Genomic DNA, 25,672 nt, shown 5'->3' with positions numbered 1-25,672 from the left:
CTACTGTCTGCAAGTCAGGTAAGATTTTCTTCTTTGCCATCCAAAGACACGCAACTTTTCCAGGCAGCAAAAACACACACACTGAAGAACGTGTTGTTTTGAAATTCATTTTTGCTTGTGCAAGAAGAAATTTCCACAGTCTGAAGAAAGAACAGACAACGAACGATTTTCGTGTCAATCTTTAAAACAGAGCAAGGCATTGCGTTTATTCGAACAAATATGGTGAGTGAATTACCTTTTTTTTTTTTTTTTTTTTTTTTTTCCTGGGTGTGTGATGAAATCTGTTGCATGCCCTTTTTTTTTTTTTCCTTTTTTTTTTTTTTTTTTTTTTTTTTTTCAATCAAACAGTGTGTAGAGCGAGGCATGCCGTAACCCAGTCTCCTCCCTTCTTTTGCAGAGCGGCACAGCAAGACGAACACCGAGGGACATGGGGCAAGGGTGGTGCTGGGCTGCCCCCAGAACTGCAAACCCACCTTTATGCAGGGCCTCAAGTGTAGGTCCGTTTTTGAGGGGGACCCTGCTGTCTTCCAGTGCAAGCTGGTAGCGTGTCCGCCACCTCACATGGCGTGGTTCCACAACAACCGGCCGGTCCACCAGGACTGCCGCAAGGTGATCCGCACTGAGAGCGAGGAGCACACGCACCGCGCCAGCCTGGAGGTGCAGGACGTGCAAGAGCACGACGCCGGCAGCTACAGGGTGTTTGCCATTAACAGCGAGGGCTCAGCTGAGTCCGCTGCCTCGCTGCTGGTGGTGCGCAGCGGTGAGCAGAGGGACTCGGGCTTTGTAGGGAAGGTGGAGTTAGTGCAGGAGAGGTGGGAGTGCCTGCTGCAGCAGCGGCAGCAGGACCGGCTGCGCGTGGTGCTCCGCTGCACCGGCTCGCCTTTTGACAAGGGCCAGGAGGCTGAGCAGCAGTTGCCAAACTTCTCAAGCCGGGGCAAGGTACGGACCATACGTTTCCAGAGGCTGCCGTCAGTGGAGTCTCCCCGTCTGGGGACAGTACGCGGTAGGGAGCGCAGCGGAACTGTGATCAACGCTGAGGAATTGCTGGATGAGGAAACCCGCTGGAAGCTGCAGCGTCTGCGGGAGGCGAAGAGGGCAGCGCTGAAAAAGAAGCAGGAGTCCTTCTTATCCGAGCCACAGGAGGGCGCTCCTGGGAAGCCCTGCCAGCCTGAGGCACCTGGCAAGATGGATGGCTCAGAGCTCTTCCAGCTGCAGACGGTAGAGAAGTACGGCAGGCCCAAGGTGACAGAGAAGAGATGGAAGGCACTTGGGCTCCTCGAGCCCTGCCCACCTCTCTTCGTCCAGGGAGTCAGGCCCCAGGAGGCTGTAGAAGGGCACAGAGTCACCTTCTCCTGCCTCTTCCATGGCTGCCCCAAGCCAACCATCACTTGGTACAACAACACTAATCCTGTGGGACGCATCCGGGGCACTGCAGTTTACACCACAGAGTGCCGCTCTACATTGACTTTCTCACCCCTGCTCCCACAGCACAGTGGCACAGTCACCTGTGTGATTTCTAACCCTCTGGGCTCAGTCAGCACCTCTGCTGCACTCCATGTAAGGCAGCGGATGCTGGCCTATGAGGCCATTAGGGAGCTAGGGAAAGAAGAAAGGAAGGAAGAGAAGAAGAAGATAAAGGAAGAGGAGAAGAAAAAACAAGAGATGGAAGAAAAACAAGAAAAGGGAGAAAAAGAGGAGAGGGAAGTCACCCTGGCCTTTACAGAAGAGCAGGAGCTGCTAAATACTCTTCCAGACTCAGACTTGCTGTCACTGCCTGTAGAAATCAAAATCACTGCCCCTACTCCAACACCAGAGCAAGACACAGAGATGAAAGAGACGGTGCAGAGCTCTCCAGGCCAGGTTGCACCTACAATAAAGCACAAGTTCAAGTTTTCATTTGATGTTGGAAATGAGCCGCCTCAAATTGTGTCAGAAGCCCCAGCACACATCTATTGCTGTGAAGGGGAGGCAGTGGTGTTGGTATGTGTTGTGTCTGGGCAGCCTCCACCAGCTGTCACCTGGTCCCGGAATGGCCAGAACCTCTCTGCCAGTGAGAGGCTGAGTATTGAGAAATGTGAGGCTGGCACTCACCGTTTATACATCAGAGGGGTCTCCGTTTCAGATGCTGGGCTATACTGCTGTATGGCCAAGAATGTGGCTGGAACAGCACAGTCAGCCTCTGAGCTTACAGTGCAACCTAATGCACTGAGGTTGTATAGCAAGGATGGAGGCACTGAGGAACTGCCTGCCATGAAACCTGCTGGGTTCCTCAGTTCATCTGAGAAGGAAAAAGAGGGAAAGACCACATGCTCCAAGGAGGAAGAAGGCCACCTACACTGGTCCCTGCAGTGGTCTCCCTCTTCTGGTGAGCAAGTGGGAAAGGACTTCAGGGAAAGTAGGACAGGGGAAACAATGCTGATGGATGTCCGGGAGGTCTGTGCAAAGCAGAAAGTGGGTTATGCAGAAGAGAGTGTGAGGGATGCTGGTGATATTTCTAAGATGAAACAGTGTAGTGAAAAAGCAGTACCTGAGGAACATGACTTTGGAATTGATACCACTGTCCTACACTCAAGCACAACCCGAGAGAAGTATGAACTTGTGGCCAAGGACTCAGGCCACTTTTCAGAGGAGCTGGAGGCTGAAGGTGACAAGCTGGCACAAAATACAGACAGTTTGTCCTGGGATATCTTGAAGTCACCTGTTATAGAAAAGAAAGGGCAAATGCCTGCCTCTGAGCAGTCTGCTCTGGCAAAGGATCTTCAGTTCTCTACTGCTGTATCAGCACTGGTGCAAGAAGAGGCTGACAGCTACTTGGAGGACAGTGATGCTTCTGCTTGGGAGGCAATGGCTTCTGATGTGTCTCTGGTTGATGAGCCAGATGTGCCCCACCTACAGGACAATAATGCAAGCACACCCTCAGTAGACCCATTAGGTCCCCAAAAACAAGAGCAGCAGGAGAAATGGACTAAGGAGCAAGAGAGATCAGTAGATATTGTACAGGGCATTGAGGTTGATGACCATCTTCATAAGGAAGAACTAATTGATGCTGAGGATGCTGTACATAAAATAAATATTGATGAGCAAATACTGCAAGAAAGAAAATCTGATGCAGGCAGCTACTCTTTGGATTTAATTCTTACTCCTTCTGACATAGAAAACTCAGGTCAGGTATTTACTGAAGAAGTTGAGGTTTATCCAGACGTGCATTTCAAAGAGCAGTTACTGCCATCTGAGGCTGACGAGACCAGTATCGTATTTGATATGAAGAAGTTTGTGGAACCTTTCCCAGCTGAAGAAAACATGGACACAAAACAGGTGCAAATTCCCACAGCTTTAGAGAGTGTGGAGGTGGGAGAAGCCAGGCTTATCTCCCCTGTGCACAAACATGAAGTGCTTGTGGAAGAGAAGTCTCTCAGTGAGGTTCTGTGTCCAAACCACAGGATGCAGCAGGAGGAAGTCAGTGCTCAGGAAGAAGTGCAGCCAACAGAAATCAGTCAGTCTCATTTGCAAATCTCTAATGGGAACCTTAGCAGTATTACATTATTTGCTGAAGAGCGGAATTTAGCTGAAGAAATTCAGAAGTTAGAGGCAAATGTCTGTTGGGATTCACCCAAGGGACAGTTTCATGGTCATCTGGTAGAGTCTACTGCAGATTTCCAAAGAACAACACAAGAAATGCATGTGTGGGAGAGCGAGCAGAGACTGGAGCCAACAGAATTCGAGAGTGACACGTTCATCAGTGACTTGAAAAAAGCTGCACAGGAGAAGAAACCACAGACCTGGCAGCAGGTAAAGGATGAAGGCAGCTCCAGGATAGGAAAGGTCATTGAAAAAGGAGTGAGCTGCTCCACTAGCAAGATAGAAAGCAGAAGTTCCCCTGAGGGGAGGCTTGGGGACACCCAGCAGGAACCAAGCAGAAACAAGGACTTCTCATTTGGGAAACTCTTACTTGGTTTAACAGTGGATAATTCTGTGGTACAGAAGGAACAAAAGAAGGAGTCTTGGGCCAAGATGAGGAGTTCCACTACAGAAGCCTCTGAGAACAGCCTGGATAGAGAAGAAATGTGGGAAGATGTTTCTGCAGGTCCAGAGCCTAGTGCTGATCAGGTCTCAGAGACAGAACTTGATTTATCTCTGGCCAAGTATTTAAGGTCGACAGGGATCCAGGAAGCTCCAAATATCAAAAGCACAGTTCAGAAGGAACAGCGAGAAACCATCACTTCCTTGGAAGTAGAGGAGGTTACCTTCAGCGCAGTTTATGACTATTACAAAAGCCAGCAGGAACTGACCCGGCCCTTCTCTCCTGAGTCAGAAATGTCTATAGAGTTGGAGAGTGGAAGTGGGGAGGAGTCACCTGATTCAGACCGCTTCTACACACCTCCCTCCTCAGTGGAGATCTTTGAAACTGCTTCATCAGCATCCTACCACACACCACTCAGCACACCCGAGCGCTACTCCACACCGTCTGAGGGCTCTGGGTACAGAACACCACCTGAGCGTTACTCCACGCCATCCGAGCACTACTATACACCATCGGAGGGCTCAGAATACAGCACACCACCTGAGCACTACTCCATACCATCTGAGGGCTCTGGGTACAGGACGCCACCTGAGCGCTACTCCACACCATCTGAGGAATCAAACTACAGCATGCCACCTGAGCGTTACTCCACACCCTCAGGTGGTTCAAAGCACAACGCATCCTCTGAGCGCTACTTCACACCCTTTGAGGGACTTTGCTCAGCATCAGAGGACATCACACCAATGGAGCACTACTGGACACCCATTGGGGAATATAAGGATGCCCTGGCAGTGTTTCCACCCTGCGAGGAAAGGTGTCAGGCTCCAGAGCAGCCACCACAGGATGAGGTGTTTAGGACCCCTCGTGAAGCCCGAGAGCCATCAGGCAATGAGATGCCACCTGCGTTCCTGAGGGCATTGAGCAGGAGGAGGCTGTATGAGGGCAGCACACTGAGTTTTGTGGCTGAGGTGGTAGGTGTGCCTGAGCCAGGGGTGAAGTGGTATCATAATAAATCCCTGCTGGAGGCAGATAAGAGAGTGCGGGTGGAGAAGGATGGGAACAAGTGTGTTCTGGAGATCACTAACATTCGGAAAGATGATGAAGGACAGTACCTGTGTCATGCAGTAAACATTATTGGGGAAGCTAAAAGCATTGCCCAGGTGGAAGTTTTGCCTGAAGATGGGCGATCACTAGCACTGCCACCCCCTGTGACCCACCAGCATGTTATACAGTTTGACCTAGAGGAAAACACATCCTCACGATCACCTTCACCACAGGAAATCCTCCTGGAAGTGGAGCTGGATGAGAATGAGGTGAAAGAATTTGAGAAACAAGTCAAAATCATAACAAGTCCTGAGTTTAGCCCGGATAAGAAGAGCATGGTGGTCTCCCTGGATGTGCTTCCACTTGCCCTTTTGGAGCAAATTTCAGGCTTTGCCTCAGAGGAGAATGAGGATGTGAAAATTGATTTCCAAGTGACCGAAATGCCTCCCCGCTTTGCTGTGCCCTTTACAGATGTGAAAGTTACAGAAGGCTCAGAGGTGGTCTTTGAGTGTGTGGTAACAGGGACACCAGTCCCAGTGGTACAGTGGTTCAGAGGTGACACCTGTGTGACACCTGCTGCAGGGAAGTATGTGGTAAGTCAGAAGGAGGGACTTCACAGCCTGAAGGTCCTTAACGTAGGTCCTTCTGATGCTGGCTGGTATCTCTGTCGGGCAATCAATAGGCTGGGAGAAGCAATGTGTAAAGGCTCTGTCATACTCACAGGGAGTGACTTGCAGGGAGCAAGTGCTATGGCAAGCAGTGAGACAGACATGGGCAGTGAACCAGAGAGGCCCGAGAAGTGTGACTTGCTTTTAAGTAAGGCTGAGACCTCAGAAAAATGGTCAGAAGTAGAGGTGGAGTGTGAGTTTAAGCCATTCACTGAGGAGTCAGGGAGACTGGTACAGCAGCCTGAGGTGACTGAACAAGAGCATAAAGTGGAAGGGGAAAAGAGTGTCAGCATTAGTTATGATGTGTTCAGAGAGCCATCCCAAGAGGAAGAGGTTGAGTCTAGGGCAGAGAACACACAGAGCTGCAGCTTTGAGTTCCAGGTTGCAGAAGCCCCTCCCACATTTCTGAGGCTCATTTCTGACTACAGTACATTTGTTGGTGCATCAGCATGTTTCCAGTGTCTTGTAACTGGCTCCCCTCAACCGAGTGTTCAATGGTACAAGGATGGAAAGTTGTTGGAAGGGGACCGGTACTATATGCGGGAAGAGGAGGGTGGTTCTCATAGCCTGACTATTGAGAATTTGATGCAAAGTGACAGTGGGCTGTACAAATGTATAGCCATTAACAGGGCAGGAACTGCTGAGACTTGTGCGTTGTTAACATTGTACTGAATTTCCATGACTTATTTCAGAGTCTCTTTTGAAACACTAAATGTTTTATGCTGTTATTCACTGCAGGTAAAAATGCAACAGTAATTTTAGGGGCATTTTTTTCATCTCTTTAGGGGTGAAGTTCACCCCATGTGGGCATATTTATGTCTCGCTTAAACTTGCTTTTGATTAATTTAAGGAATTTAAGTGAGATTTTCAGTGTGGATAAGTCTTGTGCACACTTTCTGAACTGAAGTGTATTTCAGACTCCTCCCAAACTCCGTACTCATCCTTGTAAAGGTATTTCAATTGACACTCATATATGCAGGAATCATTTGTTTTGTATAGTGTATATATAGCCCTGTGTCTGTACTAGTGCAGTTGCTTTTGTAATACATAGGTTAGAAATCACCTAAAAATGTAGAAATTGCCTTTTTCTTGTAGACTAATGGTATATAATACTAACTTTCGCCTGCTTTTTAGTCCGGACATAGTTCCATGAAATAACACCTTAAGCTGATATTCCCCCCTCTCACAATGTTGTGTCAGAAAATGTGAGTCTCTCTAATTCAAATCCTGTTTACAGTTTCTATCATTGCAAAACTCTTCTTACTATGATCCTCTCTCTAATGCCTTTGTTGTATCTGATTTTTTTTCTTTTTTTTTTCCCTTTTTTTTTTCCTTTAAATTATATCAGTTGAATTATGCTGTAGTAAAGAAAATCAATACAACAGGTAGAGTAAGTTTTGCTTTAGTAGGGACTGGACAGGATTTTTACTCTATTACCAAGTAATATACAAAAAAAAAAAAATCTATTTTGTACTGTATCTTTAAAAGTTAAAGGAAAGGGAGCATAGTAAATCAATTATGTAACTGTAAATTCATTACTATAATTTTTTCTTGTCCCCATACTCCAGTGTCCCTCATAGAATATATATACTATTAAAATGCAAATTGTATGAAGTATTCTTGTTATTCATTAAAACTGTATACAGATTCCTTTTTAAAAAATAAATATTAGTAACAAGTGTGCTGTGTTTCAAGATGACCAGAAATAGGTGGAGTATATTTAGTTATCTTTGGCATTTTCTCAGCAGAAGAGATTTTTTACATTATTCTCTGTATGAATGTATATTTTTGTATTTTAAACTAATACTAATGCTTTGGAAGAGGAATCAGCAGTAGTTCACATAATTAATCAGAACTAAATTAATCTTAGATCAACAGTGCTAAACTGAATGAGCGAATATGTTAAAAGTATAAAATTTATTAAATAATTTTTAGCAGAATTTAAATAATGCAAATGCATGTGCCAGCTTTAGAGTTGCCTATATGCAAGTGTGGAACCTGAAGCTTTACAACCTCTTAAAAAAATTATTTTTTGCTTTAATTTCATGAAAATCATCAGATTATTTACAAATTACTGTCAGCTGCCTTGCAAACTGCTTTAAGGAGCATGATGATTTTAAGTGTGAGTGAACTATTGCTGTAGTACATTCAGTAATGCTCATGTTCATTCTTATTCCTGAGTTTTATGTGTTCTCACACTGAGGTCAATATGCCTCAAAACCTCAATCTTTAAGACTATTCCATCACTCATAGTAATTTTTCATCAAAAGATTCATTTTGCCTAGTTATGTTGCCCAGTATAAATTTAACTTGCAGGAGTGGCTAGTTCTAATGACCCAGCATGTGGAGAAAATGTCTGGAGTGACTAGGCTAGTACCATTGTGTCATTTCATTTTCTTCCCAGTCATGACCCTGTAATAAATATTCAAGTATGTTGCTAGTAGGTGGAGTCAATTGCAATTTCTCATAGATAATGGTGGTAGGAAAGAAAAGTGAGAGTGTCTGACCCAACATTGTGATGGGTGTTAATTGTCTCATGATGTGTCCTTATCCATTCCTTGCACAGATTCATTAGACAGCAAAGGTTCCTGGGGAAGTGGTATTAACTGTTCTGTTATATGTCAGCTGTGACATGAAGTGTCTTTCAGGACCAAAGCCAATGAGGTCAGAGAGCTTTTGGTTAGGTCCTAAGTGATTGTGACCTGTGTTTAATTTGCACATTCATGAACTGAAATTTTTAGTAGAACTGAGCCTGCTTCAAAACCTTGTATCCAAACAGGTCCAAGTTCATGTCCACATCTGCAGCGTATGGCAGGGCATATTTATGTCTACTTGTGCAGTACTGATTGTGATTTATATATGTTTAAAGGATTTGTTTTAAGCTTCATAAATTGGCCAGGAGCACTATGGTGTGCTTATAAATCCAACCACTGCTACAACAGTAGAAATCTGAAAAAATTTTAGTTTGAGAAAGCTTTCTCTGGGGCATTTCGTATAGCTTTGAGCCGTGCTTGACCACCTCTCCTCAAAATCTTGTACTTTCATAGGAACTTAAAAAAAAAACAACAAAAACACAAATTTATTGTCAGATTTAAGCTCCTCATTTTCACAAACCATGTATTTTTATTTTTTTTTAAAGAAAAGGATTGATTACATATGTTTGTCATCAATGTGTATTGTATGTTAATGTGTACCGCTAATTTGGGAAATAAACATGTAAGCTATTTAAGTCCATTGTTTCCTGTATTTTATTCATTTCAGAGACAGCTACAATATGAAAAAAAAAAATTAAAAAAAAAAATAGATAAATCTGTTTCTTTTTGTTTTTTGTTTGTTTCTTTTTTTGTATTAATATTCAGGAACAAACCCAAAATGCATTAACTTTTGTTTCGTTCCTGTACTTAAAGCTGTCTCGTATGTTATTGTAATTTATCTTCTGCCATTTTTATACTTTCTCATGTGGCCAGTTCAGTTGTCTGTCTTCAAGTTCAGTAGTGCACAGTATTTTTGAGGGAGCTGTCCTATGGGTTTAACAAGATTCTTAGATTAACAAGGCTCTTAGATTCTACTAAAGGACTGGTGTAATTTCTTTCTCACCTAAGCATCTCTTCTCTGGGGGTAGTCACTCTGCACAGTGCTATGTCATGTGTAGTTTGGCATTTGTGGAAAGGTTAATAATTGCTAGAATCAGTGTGAAAGAATTGGGTATGGCATAATCTGTTCTTCTTCATAGCTGTTATCTGAGTACAGCAAAAATTATTATTTCACAATAAATTTTGGTATATACAATGCTGTAATTGAGACGTTATCAAGGCTCATCATTAGAATACTTGAAGATATTTATCCACTCACTCTTCTTTCCTTCTTTTTTAACAATTCCATTGTCCATTCCACATCAAATACCACGGGCAACAACTGAGCTGATTTGTCTCTGGCTGGACAACAGTATTTGATTTCTAAAGATCTTTTCATTGTGCTTTTCTTGGATATCTTGTTCCATTCCCAGAAACCTCAGAATTCACTGATGTTTCTGCTATCAAGAATGTGAGGACAACATGTTCTTTCTTCCATGTCTGTTTCCTCACATTTTAAATCACCATTAGAACTAAGTGGTCTATCACATCAATTTCTAAAATCAAAAGAGAAAGAAGGAAAGACAAAGTGCTCTGTCTTATTTTTTTCTGGTATTATAGGAGTTTTCATATGCAGAGTTGTGCCACTTAAAAGCAGAAAGTCAAATAAATGACATTAAAGCAAGAAAGCAAACTCATTATTTTAGTAATAACAGTGTTTAAACTTAAAGGTTCTGATAAAAAAAGGAGAATGCTTGTGAGGGAGCAGAAATATCTTGTGTTACATGCAAGACTGAAAGAGATTAAGTAACTATACCAGAAGAAAAGCTGGTGTGCTGAAAAGTTATATTTTTCCAACTTGAAATCTGACATTCTGCTTTTTCTTGGTGTTTTGAATTAACCAGGGCCTTAGCACTGCTATTTATTTGTATGAGTGTGTATATAAACATGGCACATAAGTGCTATAATTACATTTGTGAAATGCTCCACTGTTGCTTGACTGTTATTTCAGTGTTATCTGAGTTATTCATGAGATTACATCTAACCCATACTGTGATGTCAAGTTCAATGAGATGGCCATGTTAATCCATCTCAATTAACCTGACCACACAGCATGGGTTGCTATGTATGGTAAGTATGTGATAGGAGAACATCATGTACCTACTGTATAGTAATAAGTAACACTCCAAATATACAAAAATATTCACACTAACAGAGTTGTATTTTACAGTTTGCTGCTTATTGCTGTTTTCAAGTGTTTATTTAAGCATTTTAGTAAAACTAAACTCTTTTTTTTCCATACAGACATCTCTAGTTCTCTTACTGTGTCTTCTGAGGAAGGAAGAAGTGAAGGCTACAGCAGCAGCCTTCAGTTACCTGATAGAGAAAAAACACTTGAATTTGAGCCTGAAAAACCAGTTTACTCGAGCCAAAGCAAGCAGAAAATGGAGGAGGGAGGCAGTGCACCCATTTTCCTCAGACAGGTCTCAGATGTTGAAGTCTGGCAGGGAGATGTAGCTAGGCTGTCTGTTACTGTTATTGGAAACCCCACACCCAAAATCCAGTGGTTTTTCAATGGTGTGAAGCTAACCCCTTCCACAGATTGTAAATTAGTCTTTGCTGGAAATGACCACAGCCTCATCCTCCCCTATGCAGGCATGCAGGATGAGGGCAAGTACACGTGCACAGCCAGCAATATGTATGGTGAGGCCATGTGCAGCGCCCACCTCTGTGTGCAGCAGCGGACACAAGGGGCCCCTTGCTTTGCCAGGGTACCAGAGAGTGTCCAGTGCGCACCGGGTTTCGCCGCTGTCTTTGAGTACACTGTGGCTGGGGAGCCACGCCCTGACGTGGAGTGGTTCAAGGGGAGTGAGCAACTTTTCTTGGATGCACATTGTTTTGTGGCTCACCATCCTGATGGCTCCGGCTCCCTGACAGTGCAGGAATGCACTGAGGAGGACACTGGGCTGTATACTTGCAGGGCAGTGAACTCGCTGGGTGAGGCTGCATGTTCTGCTGAGCTCCTTGTGCTGCCTGAGGAGCATGTTGTGTCCAAACAGAGTGCCTTGCAGCATTCTGTGGTGACAGAGGACAAAAGTCCTACCTCCTATGAAGAGGCCAGTGAGCTTCCCACTGCAGAAAGAGCACTTAGTCTCGAGGCCATTAGGGAACCCCAGGCCATCCTCCAGCTCCAGATGAGCCAGATGGAGCACATGCTGCCCAAGGAGGACATACTACCTAGCCTACCGCCAGCCTGCCTTGCTGTGCAGGGTGTTGAAGAGATACTGACCCAGGCAGCCACAACACAGGAGAACAGCAAGCTTCTGGCAGAGCTGGTGCAGACCCTCCCTGGTGGACCCCAAAGTGTTACACCTGAAGTAGCAACTGAAACACCACTGCCAGGCTGCCTTGGGACTGTGGCTGCACAGATGCTCTTGCCCAAAGAGCAAATCATCCCAGAGGAGGTAGAACAGATGGCTGCTCTGAAGACAGAAGTTTCCCAAGCTCTTCAACAGGTATCAAGCACCACTGAGAGCTGTGTCATGTATGGTGACCACTTTCAAGTCATAGAGGGCTTTCAGGCAATGCAAGGTGAGCTAAAGGGTGAACTCAGATTTCCTGCTGAATTGGCCTTCACAGGGGGCCATGCTGTTCCCCTGGAAAACATTTCTGCTCTGGAGGTAGCAGAGGAAGATTTTGCTGCAAGAATACATGAGGGACAGGCTATGAGATTTCCCTTACTGCTAGAAGAAAACCAGCCTTTGGAGGAAGAACATGTCATCGATCTTGCCAGCCCACTTAAGCAGTATCCAAAGGTAGGAAGACAGTCCCGTGAAACTCTGTATGCTAGCCAGCTCCAGACAAGCCAAGTCTTTACCAAAGAGAGTCAGCTCACTTATCAGGTTCCTAAGAGCTGTAACCTAGATATGAAGTCCCAAATCAAAGATGCACTGAAAGCTGCAGTGGTAAGTGAGCAAAACCTCTTGTTTTCAGAATGGTTGGCTGATAAAGAAAGCGTTGAATTACAAACATTAAAAATCACCAAGGAACATAAATACACCTTGTGCACCTATGTTGTGACCACAGGAGGACTCAATCCCATGGAAATACCAGTTTATCTTGCAGAAGTCAACATTGAGACAGCTGACCAGAAAAAAGTATTAAAGGAGGCTTTCTATTCTCTTATTTATGAAGAAAAGCACCTCTTGACAGATGAAAAAGCCAAAGCATTGCCAAGCCCTCCCCATCCACTTAATTCAGGAAAATCTATTGGTGAAACTTCTGAGCTGGAGCCCCAGCAGGCTGAGAGAACTACAGAGGCAGAAATACCCTTGGAACAGCCTTTGTCTGCTGAAGTGGTCAACACACTGATGGAACATGGCCAAATCAAGGATGTGGGGGCAATGGCAGCCACTGCTGATGTAGCCCCTGCAGGTGTTCCTGTTGAGAAACCTGCAGAAATACTGAAAAGGGGGGAGAAAAGGGAAGAAATATATGAGGAGGAGAGCAGAGAGGGTCTGGAAACTAAAGGTGGGAATCTAGAGGATGAACTGGGCAAAGAGAGTTACCCTATCATACACAGCAAACTGGTCAACACTGTTGTGGAGGAAGGGGAGAGTATCACTCTGGTGTCTGTCATAACAAATGTCAGAGAGGTAAATTGGTACTTTGATGGTAAACTGGTGTCTTCAGGCAACAAATTCAAGTGTTTGCAAGATCAAGACACATACAAACTAGTGATCAGCCAAGTGTGTGGGGAGATCCACCAAGGAGAGTACACTTGTGAGGCACTGAATCAAGGTGGAAAAAGAGCAACAACAGCAAAGCTCACAGTTGTTAAAAGAGGTTGGATTATGGGGATAAAAGACCACCTTTCTAATACACTGCTCTGCTAAGGAAATTGCCCCATTATGTATCTGTATCTTTGGATACAAATACGATACTAATACAATCACAGCACTAATCAGAGGGGGTCTCCTTTCTCTCTCTACTTATGATCTCCTTTTACCACATTGTAATCTCTCACTTCCACATTATACAGCCAAGATCAGGACAAACTACACTGAAGTCCTGACCGCTTCATTCCACAGTCACCTTGGAAGTGAATCAGCTATTACACTTTATCACTACTACATTCAATCTTCAGATCATTGCCCTGTTTTGGCACAATTTCTCATTCACATTGTCATTTTGCATGGCTCCAAGATAGTGTGGTTTGAATTGCAATATTACTACATGTTGCTATTGCACATCACTTTTCTGGTTTCACCATTGTGTTTCCTGATGTCATTCTGCACCATCGCAATCCATCCACTGCACCTTGTACCACTTTAATTTCTTACAGGTATTTTTTTTTTCCTTTTACACCGTATGTGGATTGCAAGTAAATCACGTGTTTTGTTTCAGTTAGTGCTGTCACTTACTTTTCACAGTTCTAGAGGGCAGGCTTTGAATAACTATCTACTTCTGATTTCAGTTGCACCAATCCTGAGAAGAAGGCTTGAACCTCTGGAGGTGGCCGTAAACCACGTGGCCAAGTTTACCTGTGAAGTAGAAACTACTCCTAATGTCAAGTTCCAGTGGTACAAAGCTGGCCGAGAGATCTATGATGGGGACAAATACTCAATTCGCTCCTCCAACTACCTCTCCACGCTGGAGATCCCAAGGCCTCAGGTTGTTGACTGTGGAGAGTACAGCTGTAAGGCTTCCAACCAGCATGGCAGCGTAAGCTCTACAGCCTTTTTAACAGTAACTGGTAAGTTCAGAGTCCCAAGCACTTCTTTTCCATACAGAATCTTAAATATCTTGCTGTCTTGTAATGGTTTCCCTGGTATGCTTGCAAACATTTGTGGTAAGGCTCTTGATCGCTATTGGTTATGCGTAATTCATACTTAATTTTGACAAGTAAAAGCAAAGAGAAGGAATGGTTTTCGGAAATGCTGCTTTTGAATGTTTTCTGTACCTAGAAAAGAGAACCAGACTGAAAAGTTTCAGGAGGGAATGAATACAAAGTGGGAAAAGAGTGGGAGGAACTACATTGTCAATCGAATGGGATTGCTCTGTGATAATGTTCTTGAAGGTTTATTTCACTTGCAGTGAGCAAATGTACAATTTTAAATCTGACTTCTTTGGTGTAGTAGGCACTGTGTGATTACCCTTCTATCTTACATTTATACTGCAGCCATGCTTGTCAAGCAGACTATGCAGCTGCACTTACCTGAACATGCGTGTGCCGTTGCCAAGGGGAACTCTGTGTCATGAGAGAATAGGTCCACTTAAACAAAGAAAAGATAGTTCAAAGGTGTTTTAATTTGTAAAACCTTCTTTTAATCTATTGATAACTCTGCCTTTTTCTTTTCTTTTTTCTTAAACATCTTTTTTTTTAAACATCTTAATGGGCTTTTTTTTTTTTTTTTTTTTTTTTTAAATAACTCTGACTGAGTTTTTGTGGAAGAGTCTGTGATCTTTGCTAAGAGTCAGATGCTAGAGCCTAAAGGATGTCCAAACTGTGAAACATAAGAAAACTTGATTATCTTGAGGGAATCATGTGCAAATGTGTAATTCTTGGGAAAGGAATTTCTGGGTTTTAGTGTTTTGGTTTTTTTCCCCTTTAGTTTGTACATTGCTCCAGAGCCAAAAGGCCTTTAAGCTCTGGAGCAGTATGTAGATCCAAGTACAAAACCAAAAGCTAAAATTCATGATCTTTAATACCTCTTATCTCCTTCGCTGCTGACTTCTTTTGTTTAAGAGTGATCAGTGACAACCACCCCTTCTGTTCTCTGTCCCCGCCTAAAGGGGAGACACAGCATAATCTGTTTCGCATCTCCGCATAACAATGAACCCCTTTATTTTGCAGAAGCACTTCCGCCAACGTTTCTTACCAGACCCGAATCTATCACCACTTTTGTGGGTAAAAGCGCCAAGTTCCTGTGTACCGTTTCGGGCACTCCAGTCATTGACGTCGCTTGGCAGAAAGACGGCACAACTGTTTCACCTTCGGACCACTACAAGATCTCCAAAGTAGAAAACAAGCACGTGTTAGAAATTTCCCTTCTCACTACCAGTGACAGGGGAATTTACACTTGCAAAGCTTCTAATAAGTTTGGGGCTGATGTCTGCCGGGCTGAAATGGTTATTATAGACAAGCCTCACTTTATTAAAGTTTTGCAATCAGTGCAGTCAGCAGTCAATAAAAAGATACGGCTTGAATGCCAGGTAGATGAAGATAGGAAAGTAAGAGTAGAGTGGACAAAAGATGGAAACAAAATCCCCCCAGGCAGGGATTATAAAGTTTACTTTGAAGACAAAATAGCCTCACTTGAAATTCCTCTGGCTAAACTCAAGGATTCGGGCCATTATGTATGCACCGTCTCAAATGAGGCAGGAAGCAGCTCCACTTCTGCCAGTGTCACAGTCAGAGGTAAGATACTCCTAGATCCCGCTTACCTCTCTCTTCTTCAGTTCTTGCTTTCTTTTTTTGAGTTGAAATTATGCTGTAAACTCTCCTCAGATCTTTTATCAATTCCACTCACCTCTTGCTTTTTTTCCCCAGCTGCCTTTCAGTGCACCGTGTGTTGCTTCAATATTTATTTTGTTAACCACATCCAAGAGTTGCTCCTGCATGTGGGGGAGGGGTGGAGGGGGGAAGGCAAGAGAGACTCCTCGAGAACTGCAGCTCAGCATGTGTTGTGCTGATCTTTTCTATAGTCCCGTTTTGTTCTGATGCTAGTAAACAAACTCTTAAAGCTTTGTATTTCAGGCTTCTATTATTTTCCTTATCCTTCTCTCCCCACCCCGTTTTTTCCCCCTTCCTCCCCTCTCTTTTTGTCCTCTCTTCTCCCATCCCTTCCACTCCTCTTCCCTTCTGTTTTTATCTTTTTCCTTCCCATTTTTAGAACCACCATCCTTTGTGAAGAAGGTCGATCCATCTTATTTACTGACCCCGGGTGACTCTGCACGGCTTCAGTGTAAAGTCAAAGGGTCCCCTGAAATCCAGGTTTCTTGGTTCAAGGACAATAAGAAAATCCTTGAAAGCAACACACACAAGATGTCTTTTGTCAATTGTGTGGCTGTGTTAGACATTTCGGAAATGAAGGTTGATGACAGTGGAAGCTACTCATGTGAAGCTCTAAATGAGGTTGGAAGCGACAGCTGCACCACAGAAGTAGTTGTCAAAGGTCTGTTCTTCATGCTGCTGACAGTCACACATGAAAACAATCTTCCTTTTATTTTGGCGTGGGCAATTAATAATTTCTTGCTACTTTTATAGAACCTCCATCTTTCGTCCGAACACTTGAACCAGCAGAGGTAGTGAAGGGAACAAACACCGTTCTTCAGTGTGAGGTTGCTGGCACTGGACCATTTGAGATTAGCTGGTACAAAGACAAGAAACAGATCCGCAGTAGTAAAAAATACAGATTGACCTCTCAGAAAGCGGTTATTTCTCTGGAAGTGTCATCTTTTAATAGTGCGGACGTTGGTGAATATGAGTGCATGATAGCTAATGAAGTTGGAAAGTGCATATGCAGTGCAACGTATGTCTTGAAAGGTCAGTGGGAGAGAGAATGCTCTGCTCACTGCAGGGAACCTCTTATTTCTTAAAATGTCTTGTCTTTGGATTTCTGTGGGGTGGGTGGAGGGGGAGGGGGTGCCTTCTTCTCTTAAAACTGTGCATATCTTGACTCTTACCTGAAATCAAACTATGAATTTAAAGAACACTTGGCTTAAAGGGCTGTGCATTACTCTTTCAGCTGGGTAATGTAGCTCTTCCCTTTGTCTGCTCTTTAACTGAATCGTGTCATGTACCGTGCGCACTGTCTCTTAAAATCATCTTTGAGCAGCAGATTTCATGAAATGATGTAGCAGATGAGTATTTCTTTTTATCTCTTTTCTTTGAACTAGAACCACCATCTTTCGTTAAAAAAATTGAAAACGTGACAGCTCTGTCTGGAGATAATGTTACATTACAGGCTGTGGTGAAAGGGTCAGAGCCTATTTCTGTGATGTGGATGAAAGGCAAAGACATTATCCAAGATGATAACAAAGTGAGAGTGACATTTGAACATGGGCTAGCAACACTGCAAATTACTGGTGTCCAGCTGAGTTCTGGTGGCAAATACACTTGTGTGGCTGAGAATGATGCAGGAAGTCAGTCCTGCTTTGGTGAACTGGCAGTTAAAGGTCAGTGGAGGCGTGCCATTATCTCTGCATTGTCTTCCGCCTAAGAGGAAGAGCAATTTACTTTTGTCCTTAACACTGATTGTTTAATTCTGTTGTAGAACCTGCCAAAATCATTGAAAAATCTGAAGTCATTCAGGTGACAGCAGGAGACCCAGCCATTTTGGAGTACACTGTCACAGGCACTCCAGAGCTAAAAACCAAATGGTTCAAAGATGGAAAGCCACTACCTGCCAGCAAAAAATACAGGATCAGCTTTAAAAATAATGTTGCCCAACTCAAGTTTTATGCTGCTGAAATGCAGGACAGTGGTGAATACACCTTTGAGATATCCAATGATGTGGGGATCAGTTCTTGTACTACCAGCTTTACTGTGCTAGGTTGGTACCGACTCTTGTTAAAGATCCCTGCTATTCTGCTCTGAGCCCAACAGAGCTGGAAGTAGAACCGTATTTTTCTTTTGCTCATGTGCTGCTTTCTTTCATTTTTTTCATACCCAACAGATCGCACTCTTCCTCCCTTCTTTACTAAACCGCTGAAGAACATTGACAGCATCATTAGCACCTCCTGCCGTCTAGACTGCAAAATTTCTGGCTCTCTTCCAATGACTGTCACTTGGTTTAAGCAGGACACAGAGATCACTGCAAGCGCAAAGTACACAATACACTTTGCAGAAGGCTCTGCATCTTTGGAAATAAAACACCTAGATGCAAGTGATGCTGGAGTTTATATTTGCAGAGCCACAAACTCTGCTGGTAGCAAAGACAGCAGTAGTACTTTGTTTATAAAAGGTTTGGCAATTTGTTTCAAAATTCTTTTTTTCTTTTTTCTTTTTGTGAAATAATGATTTTCTTCCCCAAAATGCAGGATGTTCATCTTATTGTTTCCTTCCAATGCAATTTAGAGCCACCCAGCTTCATTGTGGAACCAGAGTCCCAGGATGTACTGCCTGCATCGACTGTACGTTTCAAGGGCACATTTAAAGGCACTACACCGCTGACAGTGAAATGGTTTAAAGGTGATACTGAGCTGATAACAGGAGGAGCCTGCTACATCATGACAGAGGCATTAGCAAGCTACTTGGAGCTTTATGCAGTCAAACCAAATGACTCAGGAAAATACATCTGCAAAGTCTCCAATGTAGCTGGTTCAGTAATATCCATTGCAAACTTGTTTGTAAAAGGTTTGCATTCCTACTCTTTTCACTTTTCAGTGGCACTTTTTGCTGCCTTCTTGTTACTGAACATTTTTCTTAAATCCACAGAACCTGCTGCTTTTACAGAGAAGCTAGAGCCAACTCACCTGGTGAAGAAAGGCGAATATGCTGAACTGACCTGTAAAGTCACTGGTACTCCTGAGATTAAAATCACATGGTTCAAGGATGACAGGGAGTTAAAGGAGAGTGACAAATTTAGGATGTCTTTTACAAAATCTTTGGCAATACTTCATCTTACAGAGGTTGAGACTGAAGACAGTGGGGAATATATTTGTGAGGCCAGAAATGATGCTGGGAAAGATACTTGCAGTACCATTGTTACAGTCAAAGGTGTGTGTGATGTCCAGCCACTCATCCAGTTTGTCTCTTTAATCTCTGTGCAGCTCTACAAGTTTACAAAGTGGGATTAACATAAACTGCACTCTCTTTCTTTTGCACTATAGAGTCACCTTATTTTAGCAAGGAGTTTCAATCCATGGAAGTCTTGAAGGATTCTGATGTGGTTTTGGAGTGTGAGGTGCTTGGTACACCTCCCTTTGAAGTGTTTTGGGTGAAGGATGATAAGCCTGTGAGGAGCAGTAAGAAGCATAGAATAAGCATTGAGAAATCTTTGATTAGCCTCCATGTCTTCAGGTTTGATGCATCTGATGTTGGTGAATATCAGTGTAGAGTAACAAATGATGTTGGAAGCTGTCTCTGCAGTTCTGAGGTCACACTGAAAGGTTAGTGCAAGGTGGAGAACTCCACTAGGTATGATTTTATCCCAGTGTGGTTTCCATGCCACACAGGCATGCAGCTGGCCTGTACTTACTTAGCCACTTTCTTCCTGCTAGATCCTCCCCAGTTTCTGAAGAGGATAGAAAACATTAGTTCCCTTCGAGGGGGCACAGTTGTGTTTCAGGCTGCTGTTAAAGGCTCTTTGCCCATCACTGTGTCCTGGCTGAAAGACAGCGATGAAGTGATTGAAGACAGTAATATCAAAATGACGTTTGTGAACAACATTGCCACTCTTCTGGTGAAGTCTATTGAACTGAAACATGATGGAAAATATTTCTGCCAGGCTAAAAATGAGGCAGGAATTCAGAGGTGCTCTGCTCTGCTGACTGTCAAAGGTTGGTCCTACTCTGAATTGCAGCGACCTCAGTTTTCTTCTCAGTGCTTTTTTACAGGTTACCTTAACACTCTTCTCTGTCTTTCTGTTTAAAATAGAGCCTGCTACAATCGTGGATAAGGCTGTGTCAATAGATGTTACTGAGGGAGACCCAGCAACCTTGCAATGTAAATTTTCAGGAACAAAAGATATTACAGCCAAATGGTTCAAAGATGGCAAGGAATTGACGTTAGGCCCAAAATATAAGATCAGCGTTACAGATACTGTCTCAGTCCTAAAGGTACTTCATGCGGAAAAGAAAGATAGTGGGGAGTATGTGTTTGAGGTTCACAACGATGTTGGAAGAAGTAGCTGTTCCGCCAGCATCAATGTCCTAGGTGTGTATGAACTCTTATAGTATTGGTTTTGCTTACTTTCTCTTATTCTGAGTTGACATCTACCACAGTCACAGTTGAATTTCATACTTTGTCTTTTTACTCTGTTTTGGATAGATCTCATTATACCACCTAAATTCACCAAAAAGCTCAAGAAAATGGACAGCATTAAAGGGTCTTTTGTCCACTTGGAATGTATAGTGTCTGGTTCACATCCTATAAGTATCCAGTGGTACAAGGATGGCCAAGAAATAACAGCAAGTGAAAAGCACAAATACTCTTTCCATGATAATACTGCCTTTCTGGAAATCAATAAACTTGAAGGCACAGACAGTGGCTCTTACACTTGTGAAGCAACAAATAAAGCAGGAAGTAACCAATGCAGCGGGTTCTTAACAGTCAAAGGTTTGAGCTCCGTCTTTTTTTTATTAGGTCTCTAATTCATAGTTTGGGAACTCACCTGTCTTTGAGTAATCCTCTTTTTTTTTTTTCTTTTTTTTTTCCCCATGTTATAGAACCACCATATTTTGTGGAAAAGCCTCAGTCACAAGAAGTTGTGCCCCATGCTAGGGTTCAGTTCAAAGCAATGGTGAAAGGCTCTACCCCTCTGCAGATAAAGTGGTTTAAAGATAGCCAGGAGCTCCTTTCTGGAGCCAATCGTTCTGTCTGGATGGATGATACATCTAGTGTGCTGGAGCTCTTCTCAGCTAGAATGTCTGACTCTGGGAACTACACTTGTCAGATAAGCAATGATGTTGGGACTGCAACTTGCAAAGCAACACTGTTTGTAAAAGGTGTGCAGCGCAGTGTTCTTCACTGTTCTTTGTGGTTCTGATTTTTCTGTATAATTGAAGGGGGGAGACAGCAAACACTTTTTGGAAAAATATTTCCAAAAACTATCCTGAATATTATGAAACCTCACCTTTTTTGTCTGTCTTCTAGAGCCTCCCAGGTTTATTCAGATGCCAACTCCTGTAGTAGCTTTGCGTGCAGGACAGTCCACCACTTTTGAGTGCCATGTAGTAGGAACACCAGAGATTCGTGTCACATGGTATTTGGATGGGAATGAAGTGACTGATGAAGCTAAGTACGGCATCTCTTTCATTGATGGTCTAGCCACTTTGAAAGTCACTCAAGCCAGAGTGTTGGATAGTGGGACTTATGTTTGTGAAGCTCACAATGATGCAGGTAGTGAGAGCTGCAGCATCGAGTTGAAAGTAAAAGGTTAGTTTTAAAAATTTTGTCATCATCCAGCTACACCACATAGCTAGAGTGATGGAAAAGGGGAGACCATTTCTCCCCTTGTAGTTACCAAAGTTACTATCCACTTTCCCTTTATTCCTCTTTGTAGAGCCTCCAACATTTGTTCGGGAGTTGAGACCTGCTGAAGTAGTAAAGGGTTTAGATGCCACGCTTGAGTGTGAGGTGACTGGTACTCCTCCATTTGAGGTGAAGTGGCTGAAGAATAATAAGGAGATGTTCAGCAGCAAGAAATATGCTATCTCCACCAAAGAATCAATATTTACTCTTAATGTGACCAACTGTGACACCTCAGATGTGGGTGAATATCAGTGCATTATATCAAATGAAGTTGGGAGCTGTTCTTGTAGCACAAGGCTCAGCTTGAAAGGTCAGTCTCCTGAAAATTACCCCCAAGATTACAGTCCCTAGCTGAGGTGTAGCGACTATAATGACCTTATGTGATTTCTCCTTTCTTCTCTTTCTATGACCTCTCTTCTACACAATAAAACCTCACACCACAGAACCAGCATCCTTTGTCAAGAAACTGGAGAATGTCACTACAGTTTTGAAAGGCACCGCATTCTTCCAGTGTGTTGTAGCAGGTGCTCAACCCTTATCTGTGTCATGGATAAAGGATGAGAAAATACTGGAAGATGATGAATACCACCACATTACCTTTGAGAATAATGTGGCCACACTGAAACTTACCAACGTTGACCTCAGCCACAGAGGGAGATACACCTGCCAGGCAAAGAATGAATCTGGAGTGGAGAAATGCTTTGCTTTGCTTTTTGTGCAAGGTGTGTAGGTGCATCCCCTCAAGCTCACCACTGGAAATCAGTCAGTTCTCAATGTCACTAATTACCATTTTTTTACACTTTATACCACAGAACCTGCACGGATAATAGAAAAGGCTAAATCACTTAAAGTTACTGAAAGAGACCCTGTGACTTTGGAATGTACTGTAGAGGGGACACCAGAGCTCCGAATAAGATGGTACAAAGATGGCAAACAGCTCCTACCCAGTAGATATTACACAATGAGCTTTGAAAACAATGTGGCCAGTTTCAGGATTGAACCTGTATCGAAGGAGGATAGCGGTACATACAGTTTTAAGGTTGAAAATGACTTTGGAAGTAGCACCTGTGAAGCTATTCTGACTGTGCTAGGTTTGTATTGTCATTTACCAAATTTGCCAATACAACTGGAAGGGAGTGGAAAAAAAGAAAAAAAAAAATGGTAGTTTGTGAAAGATGAGCACTAAGGTAACCAATGCATCTTTGCCATGTTTTGTGTTGTACAGATCAAGCAATTCCTCCCTTATTTATCAAAAAGCTAACCAAAAAGGATGTGGTTCTGGGATCTTCTATTCAAATGGAGTGCAAAGTCTCTGGATCACTTCCCATTTCTGCAAAATGGTTCAAGGATGGGAAAGAAATAACTGACAGTGCAAAATATAGAAGCCTGTGCCACGAGAACACCATGTCACTTGAGATTGCTAATCTAGAGCTGACAGACACTGCAAATTACACATGTAACGTCTCTAACGTTGCTGGAAGTGATTCTTGCAGTGCTGTCCTGACAGTGAAAGGTTTGAAACTCTTTAACTACTACTTTTTTCTTGAGAAAAACACTTAAATCTTATGCTAACATAGCGCTCTTCTACCTCTTAATGCTGGAAACTTGGTCTCCATTTTCTTGCTGTGTATCCTTAACCTCTTATGTGTTCAGCGCCTCTGCTCTTCTAACTCATTTTCTTCACTCTTAGGCATTCTTGATATAATTGAATGTTTCTTTTTCTTAAAAACTGCAGAGCCACCAAGCTTCCTAGTAAAACCTGAAAGCCAGCAAGCCATCCCAGATTCCACGGTGGAATTTAAGGCCACACTAAAAGGAACACCGCCATTTACATTAAAGTGGTTCAAAGAGGATTTAGAACTTGTGTCTGGTCCAGCTTGTTTCATTGGGATTGAAGGGTCAACAGGGTTCTTAACCCTGTATTCGGTGGATACTTCTAGGAGCGGGCACTACACTTGCCACATTTCAAATGATGTTGGCAGTGACTCTTGCACTACAATGTTGATGGTAACAGGTGTGCACACTTTCTTGCGGTGTTTTGCAGTCTTTCTTCTCTGTTTCTTTGCTTTTTTTTCTGCCAAGCCCAGCTTAGTAATCTTTGATACCCTGCCAAGTGAATTCCTTACCCTTCATTTGCAACTAATGCTTGTTTGAATTGCTCTTTTCCATCCTCTTTCCTTTCCAGTATTCAGACCTTTCTGACTCCATTCTTTTGGTTTTTTAGAACCACCCAAGTTTGCTAAGAAGCTAGAAGCAGCAAAAATAGTAAAGCAGGGTGACTCAGCCAGGCTTGAGTGCAAAGTAAGTGGATCTCCAGAAATGAAAGTAGTGTGGTTCAGAAACGACCATGAAATTGTTGCCAGTGAAAAATTCCGGACCTCATTCATTGACTCTGTGGCCGTGCTTGAAATGAATCATCTCAGTACAGATGAGAGTGGTGACTACATCTGTGAAGCTCAGAACCCTGCCGGCAAGGCCAGCTGCAGTACCAAAGTCACAGTGAAAGGTTAGCTGTCCTCTCCTTCCCCAACTACATCCTATTTTAACCTGGTGGTTTCTCCCCCTGGAAATTCACAAAAACATTAGATTCACTTCTTATTTGAGAGAGTGCCTTTTTCTTTGTGTTTTGTTTCTTTCTTGATATCCCCTCATCCCTTCTTCCAGAGTTTGAGCAAGAGTTGTTTGTAATGCAGATGTGTACTAGCCTAGGTGCTCTCTGTGAATACCAAGGTCCAAGACAGGTAGATCTGCTATATTACACAGCTGAAATATGAAGAACAGACCCAAACTAATCAGTGTCTGTTTTACACCCTCTAGTACAGACTATAAGACCTATACCCTCTCTGTCAAGGATCACACCTCTGTTGTTTAACTTCTCTACAGAGGAGCTCAGAGCTGTGAAAGCTCACCAGCATTTCATGATGTGCCCAGAAAACTGAGCAAAGTCCTTGCACTTCTGTTGATTGTCCCAGCAGTCTTGATGTGGAAGAGCTTATATCAGTAAATTGTTGATCAAAGAGTTCTATACTCCTTTCTAAAAATGATCATTTTTTCCCTTGGTAGAACCCCCTGTGTTCAGCAGGAAGCCCTCTCCAGCAGATATGCTCAGAGGAACTGAGGTTAGCCTGGAATGTGAGATTTCAGGAACACCACCATTTGACGTTACCTGGTACAAAGACAAGAGACAAATCCGCAGTAGTAAGAAGTATAAGGTTACAGCAAAAAACTACCACACAAGCATTCGCATTCTTAATGTTGAAGTTGCAGATATTGGTGAATATCAATGTAAAGTTCAGAACGACGTAGGAAGTGACACTTGTTTTTGTACGGTGAAGCTTAAAGGTAAGATAATGGCCTTCAGCAGTGCTCCCAATGGCACTGCATTGCTCTTCTTTTATGTAGACACTGTATTTACTACAACTGCATGTTTCTTGTCCAGAACCACCGAAATTCGTGACAAAAATAAACAGTGTGACTGTTGTGGTTGGTGAACCAGTGGAGTTGCAAGCAAGAGTGGAGGGCTCCCAGCCGATTTCTGTGCAGTGGCTTAAAGACAAGGAAGAAATTATTAGAGAAAGTGAAAACACGAAGATCACATTTATGGAAAATATTGCAACTTTACAGCTTGTTCACACAGAAACAAGCAGTGCTGGGAAATATATCTGCCAGATCAGAAATGATGCTGGAAGTCGCGAGTGCATGGCTACCTTAACTATTCTAGGTTTGTAAAAAGCGTATATTTATAGAACATCTTTGTTAAGTTAGGAACTTGGTAATTTAGTATCTGATGTACCCTTTGTTTATGCTTCTGAATTCAAAACAGGCAAAACAGAGAATCCTTGCGTCTCCAGTAAATATTAGTTGGGTTGCTTTTTTCCAGTTGCCCAGGGATAGAAGTGAAAGGAACTACAGGCCTCTTTGCTGTGATGTTCAGTTGTCTGTATTCCTAAGTCATGTCTTCTCTTCATGTATGCTTGAAGAAAGAAAGATGTGTTTATCTCATGGAAGTTTCAAAATATTTGTACTCCATGTCAAAGAGCATCTGAAATATCTAGCTTAGAGTGAGATAAAACATGGAAAAATGTTGGAAAATATTTCCCAGCCCAACAAACAGAGATAACTTTATCTGTTATCAAACATATAAGCCCTGTATATATTGTAATAATAC

General features: G+C 42.9%; 2 protein-coding genes across 7 annotated transcripts in view; both read left to right on the top strand.

Moving 5' to 3' along the window:
• Nucleotides 1-25,672, top strand: part of TTN (titin) — a 239,926-nt gene that overhangs the window by 40,778 nt on the left and 173,476 nt on the right. For 5 of the 6 annotated variants that reach the window (XM_085552613.1, XM_085552615.1, XM_085552612.1 and 2 more), the window contains 23 exons: nt 13,783-14,061; nt 15,163-15,726; nt 16,202-16,483; nt 16,576-16,854; nt 17,208-17,486; nt 17,585-17,863; nt 17,987-18,274; nt 18,388-18,666; nt 18,748-19,029; nt 19,143-19,421; nt 19,533-19,811; nt 19,909-20,187; nt 20,302-20,589; nt 20,700-20,978; nt 21,127-21,408; nt 21,536-21,814; nt 21,948-22,226; nt 22,317-22,595; nt 22,730-23,017; nt 23,240-23,518; nt 23,729-24,010; nt 24,568-24,846; nt 24,944-25,225. In XM_085552613.1, the coding sequence (XP_085408739.1) occupies nt 13,783-14,061; nt 15,163-15,726; nt 16,202-16,483; nt 16,576-16,854; nt 17,208-17,486; nt 17,585-17,863; nt 17,987-18,274; nt 18,388-18,666; nt 18,748-19,029; nt 19,143-19,421; nt 19,533-19,811; nt 19,909-20,187; nt 20,302-20,589; nt 20,700-20,978; nt 21,127-21,408; nt 21,536-21,814; nt 21,948-22,226; nt 22,317-22,595; nt 22,730-23,017; nt 23,240-23,518; nt 23,729-24,010; nt 24,568-24,846; nt 24,944-25,225 (6,744 nt within the window). Of the gene's footprint in view, nt 1-10,610; nt 13,152-13,782; nt 14,062-15,162; nt 15,727-16,201; nt 16,484-16,575; nt 16,855-17,207; nt 17,487-17,584; nt 17,864-17,986; nt 18,275-18,387; nt 18,667-18,747; nt 19,030-19,142; nt 19,422-19,532; nt 19,812-19,908; nt 20,188-20,301; nt 20,590-20,699; nt 20,979-21,126; nt 21,409-21,535; nt 21,815-21,947; nt 22,227-22,316; nt 22,596-22,729; nt 23,018-23,239; nt 23,519-23,728; nt 24,011-24,567; nt 24,847-24,943; nt 25,226-25,672 lie in introns of all 6 variants that reach the window. The other variant, XM_085552610.1, reaches the window with a different exon arrangement.
• On the top strand, nt 130-6,551 carry LOC146760107 (uncharacterized). Its single transcript, XM_085552616.1, has 2 exons — nt 130-222; nt 398-6,551. The coding sequence occupies exon 2, from the start codon at nt 478-480 to the stop codon at nt 6,403-6,405; it is 5,928 nt and encodes a 1,975-aa protein (XP_085408742.1). The 5' UTR covers nt 130-222; nt 398-477; the 3' UTR covers nt 6,406-6,551.

Source organism: Coturnix japonica, chromosome 7 (assembly GCF_054131305.1).
Source record: "Coturnix japonica strain WE chromosome 7, WE-NBRP24, whole genome shotgun sequence".
Taxonomy (NCBI): Eukaryota; Metazoa; Chordata; class Aves; order Galliformes; family Phasianidae; genus Coturnix; species Coturnix japonica.
Note: the sequence above shows the minus strand (reverse complement) of the source record. Positions and strands in the feature narration are given on the sequence as shown.

Excerpts from the sequence above, each read along its gene's own strand:
- LOC146760107 (XM_085552616.1), top strand. The coding sequence starts at position 478 with ATGCAGGGCCTCAAGTGTAGGTCCGTTTTTGAGGGGGACCCTGCTGTC.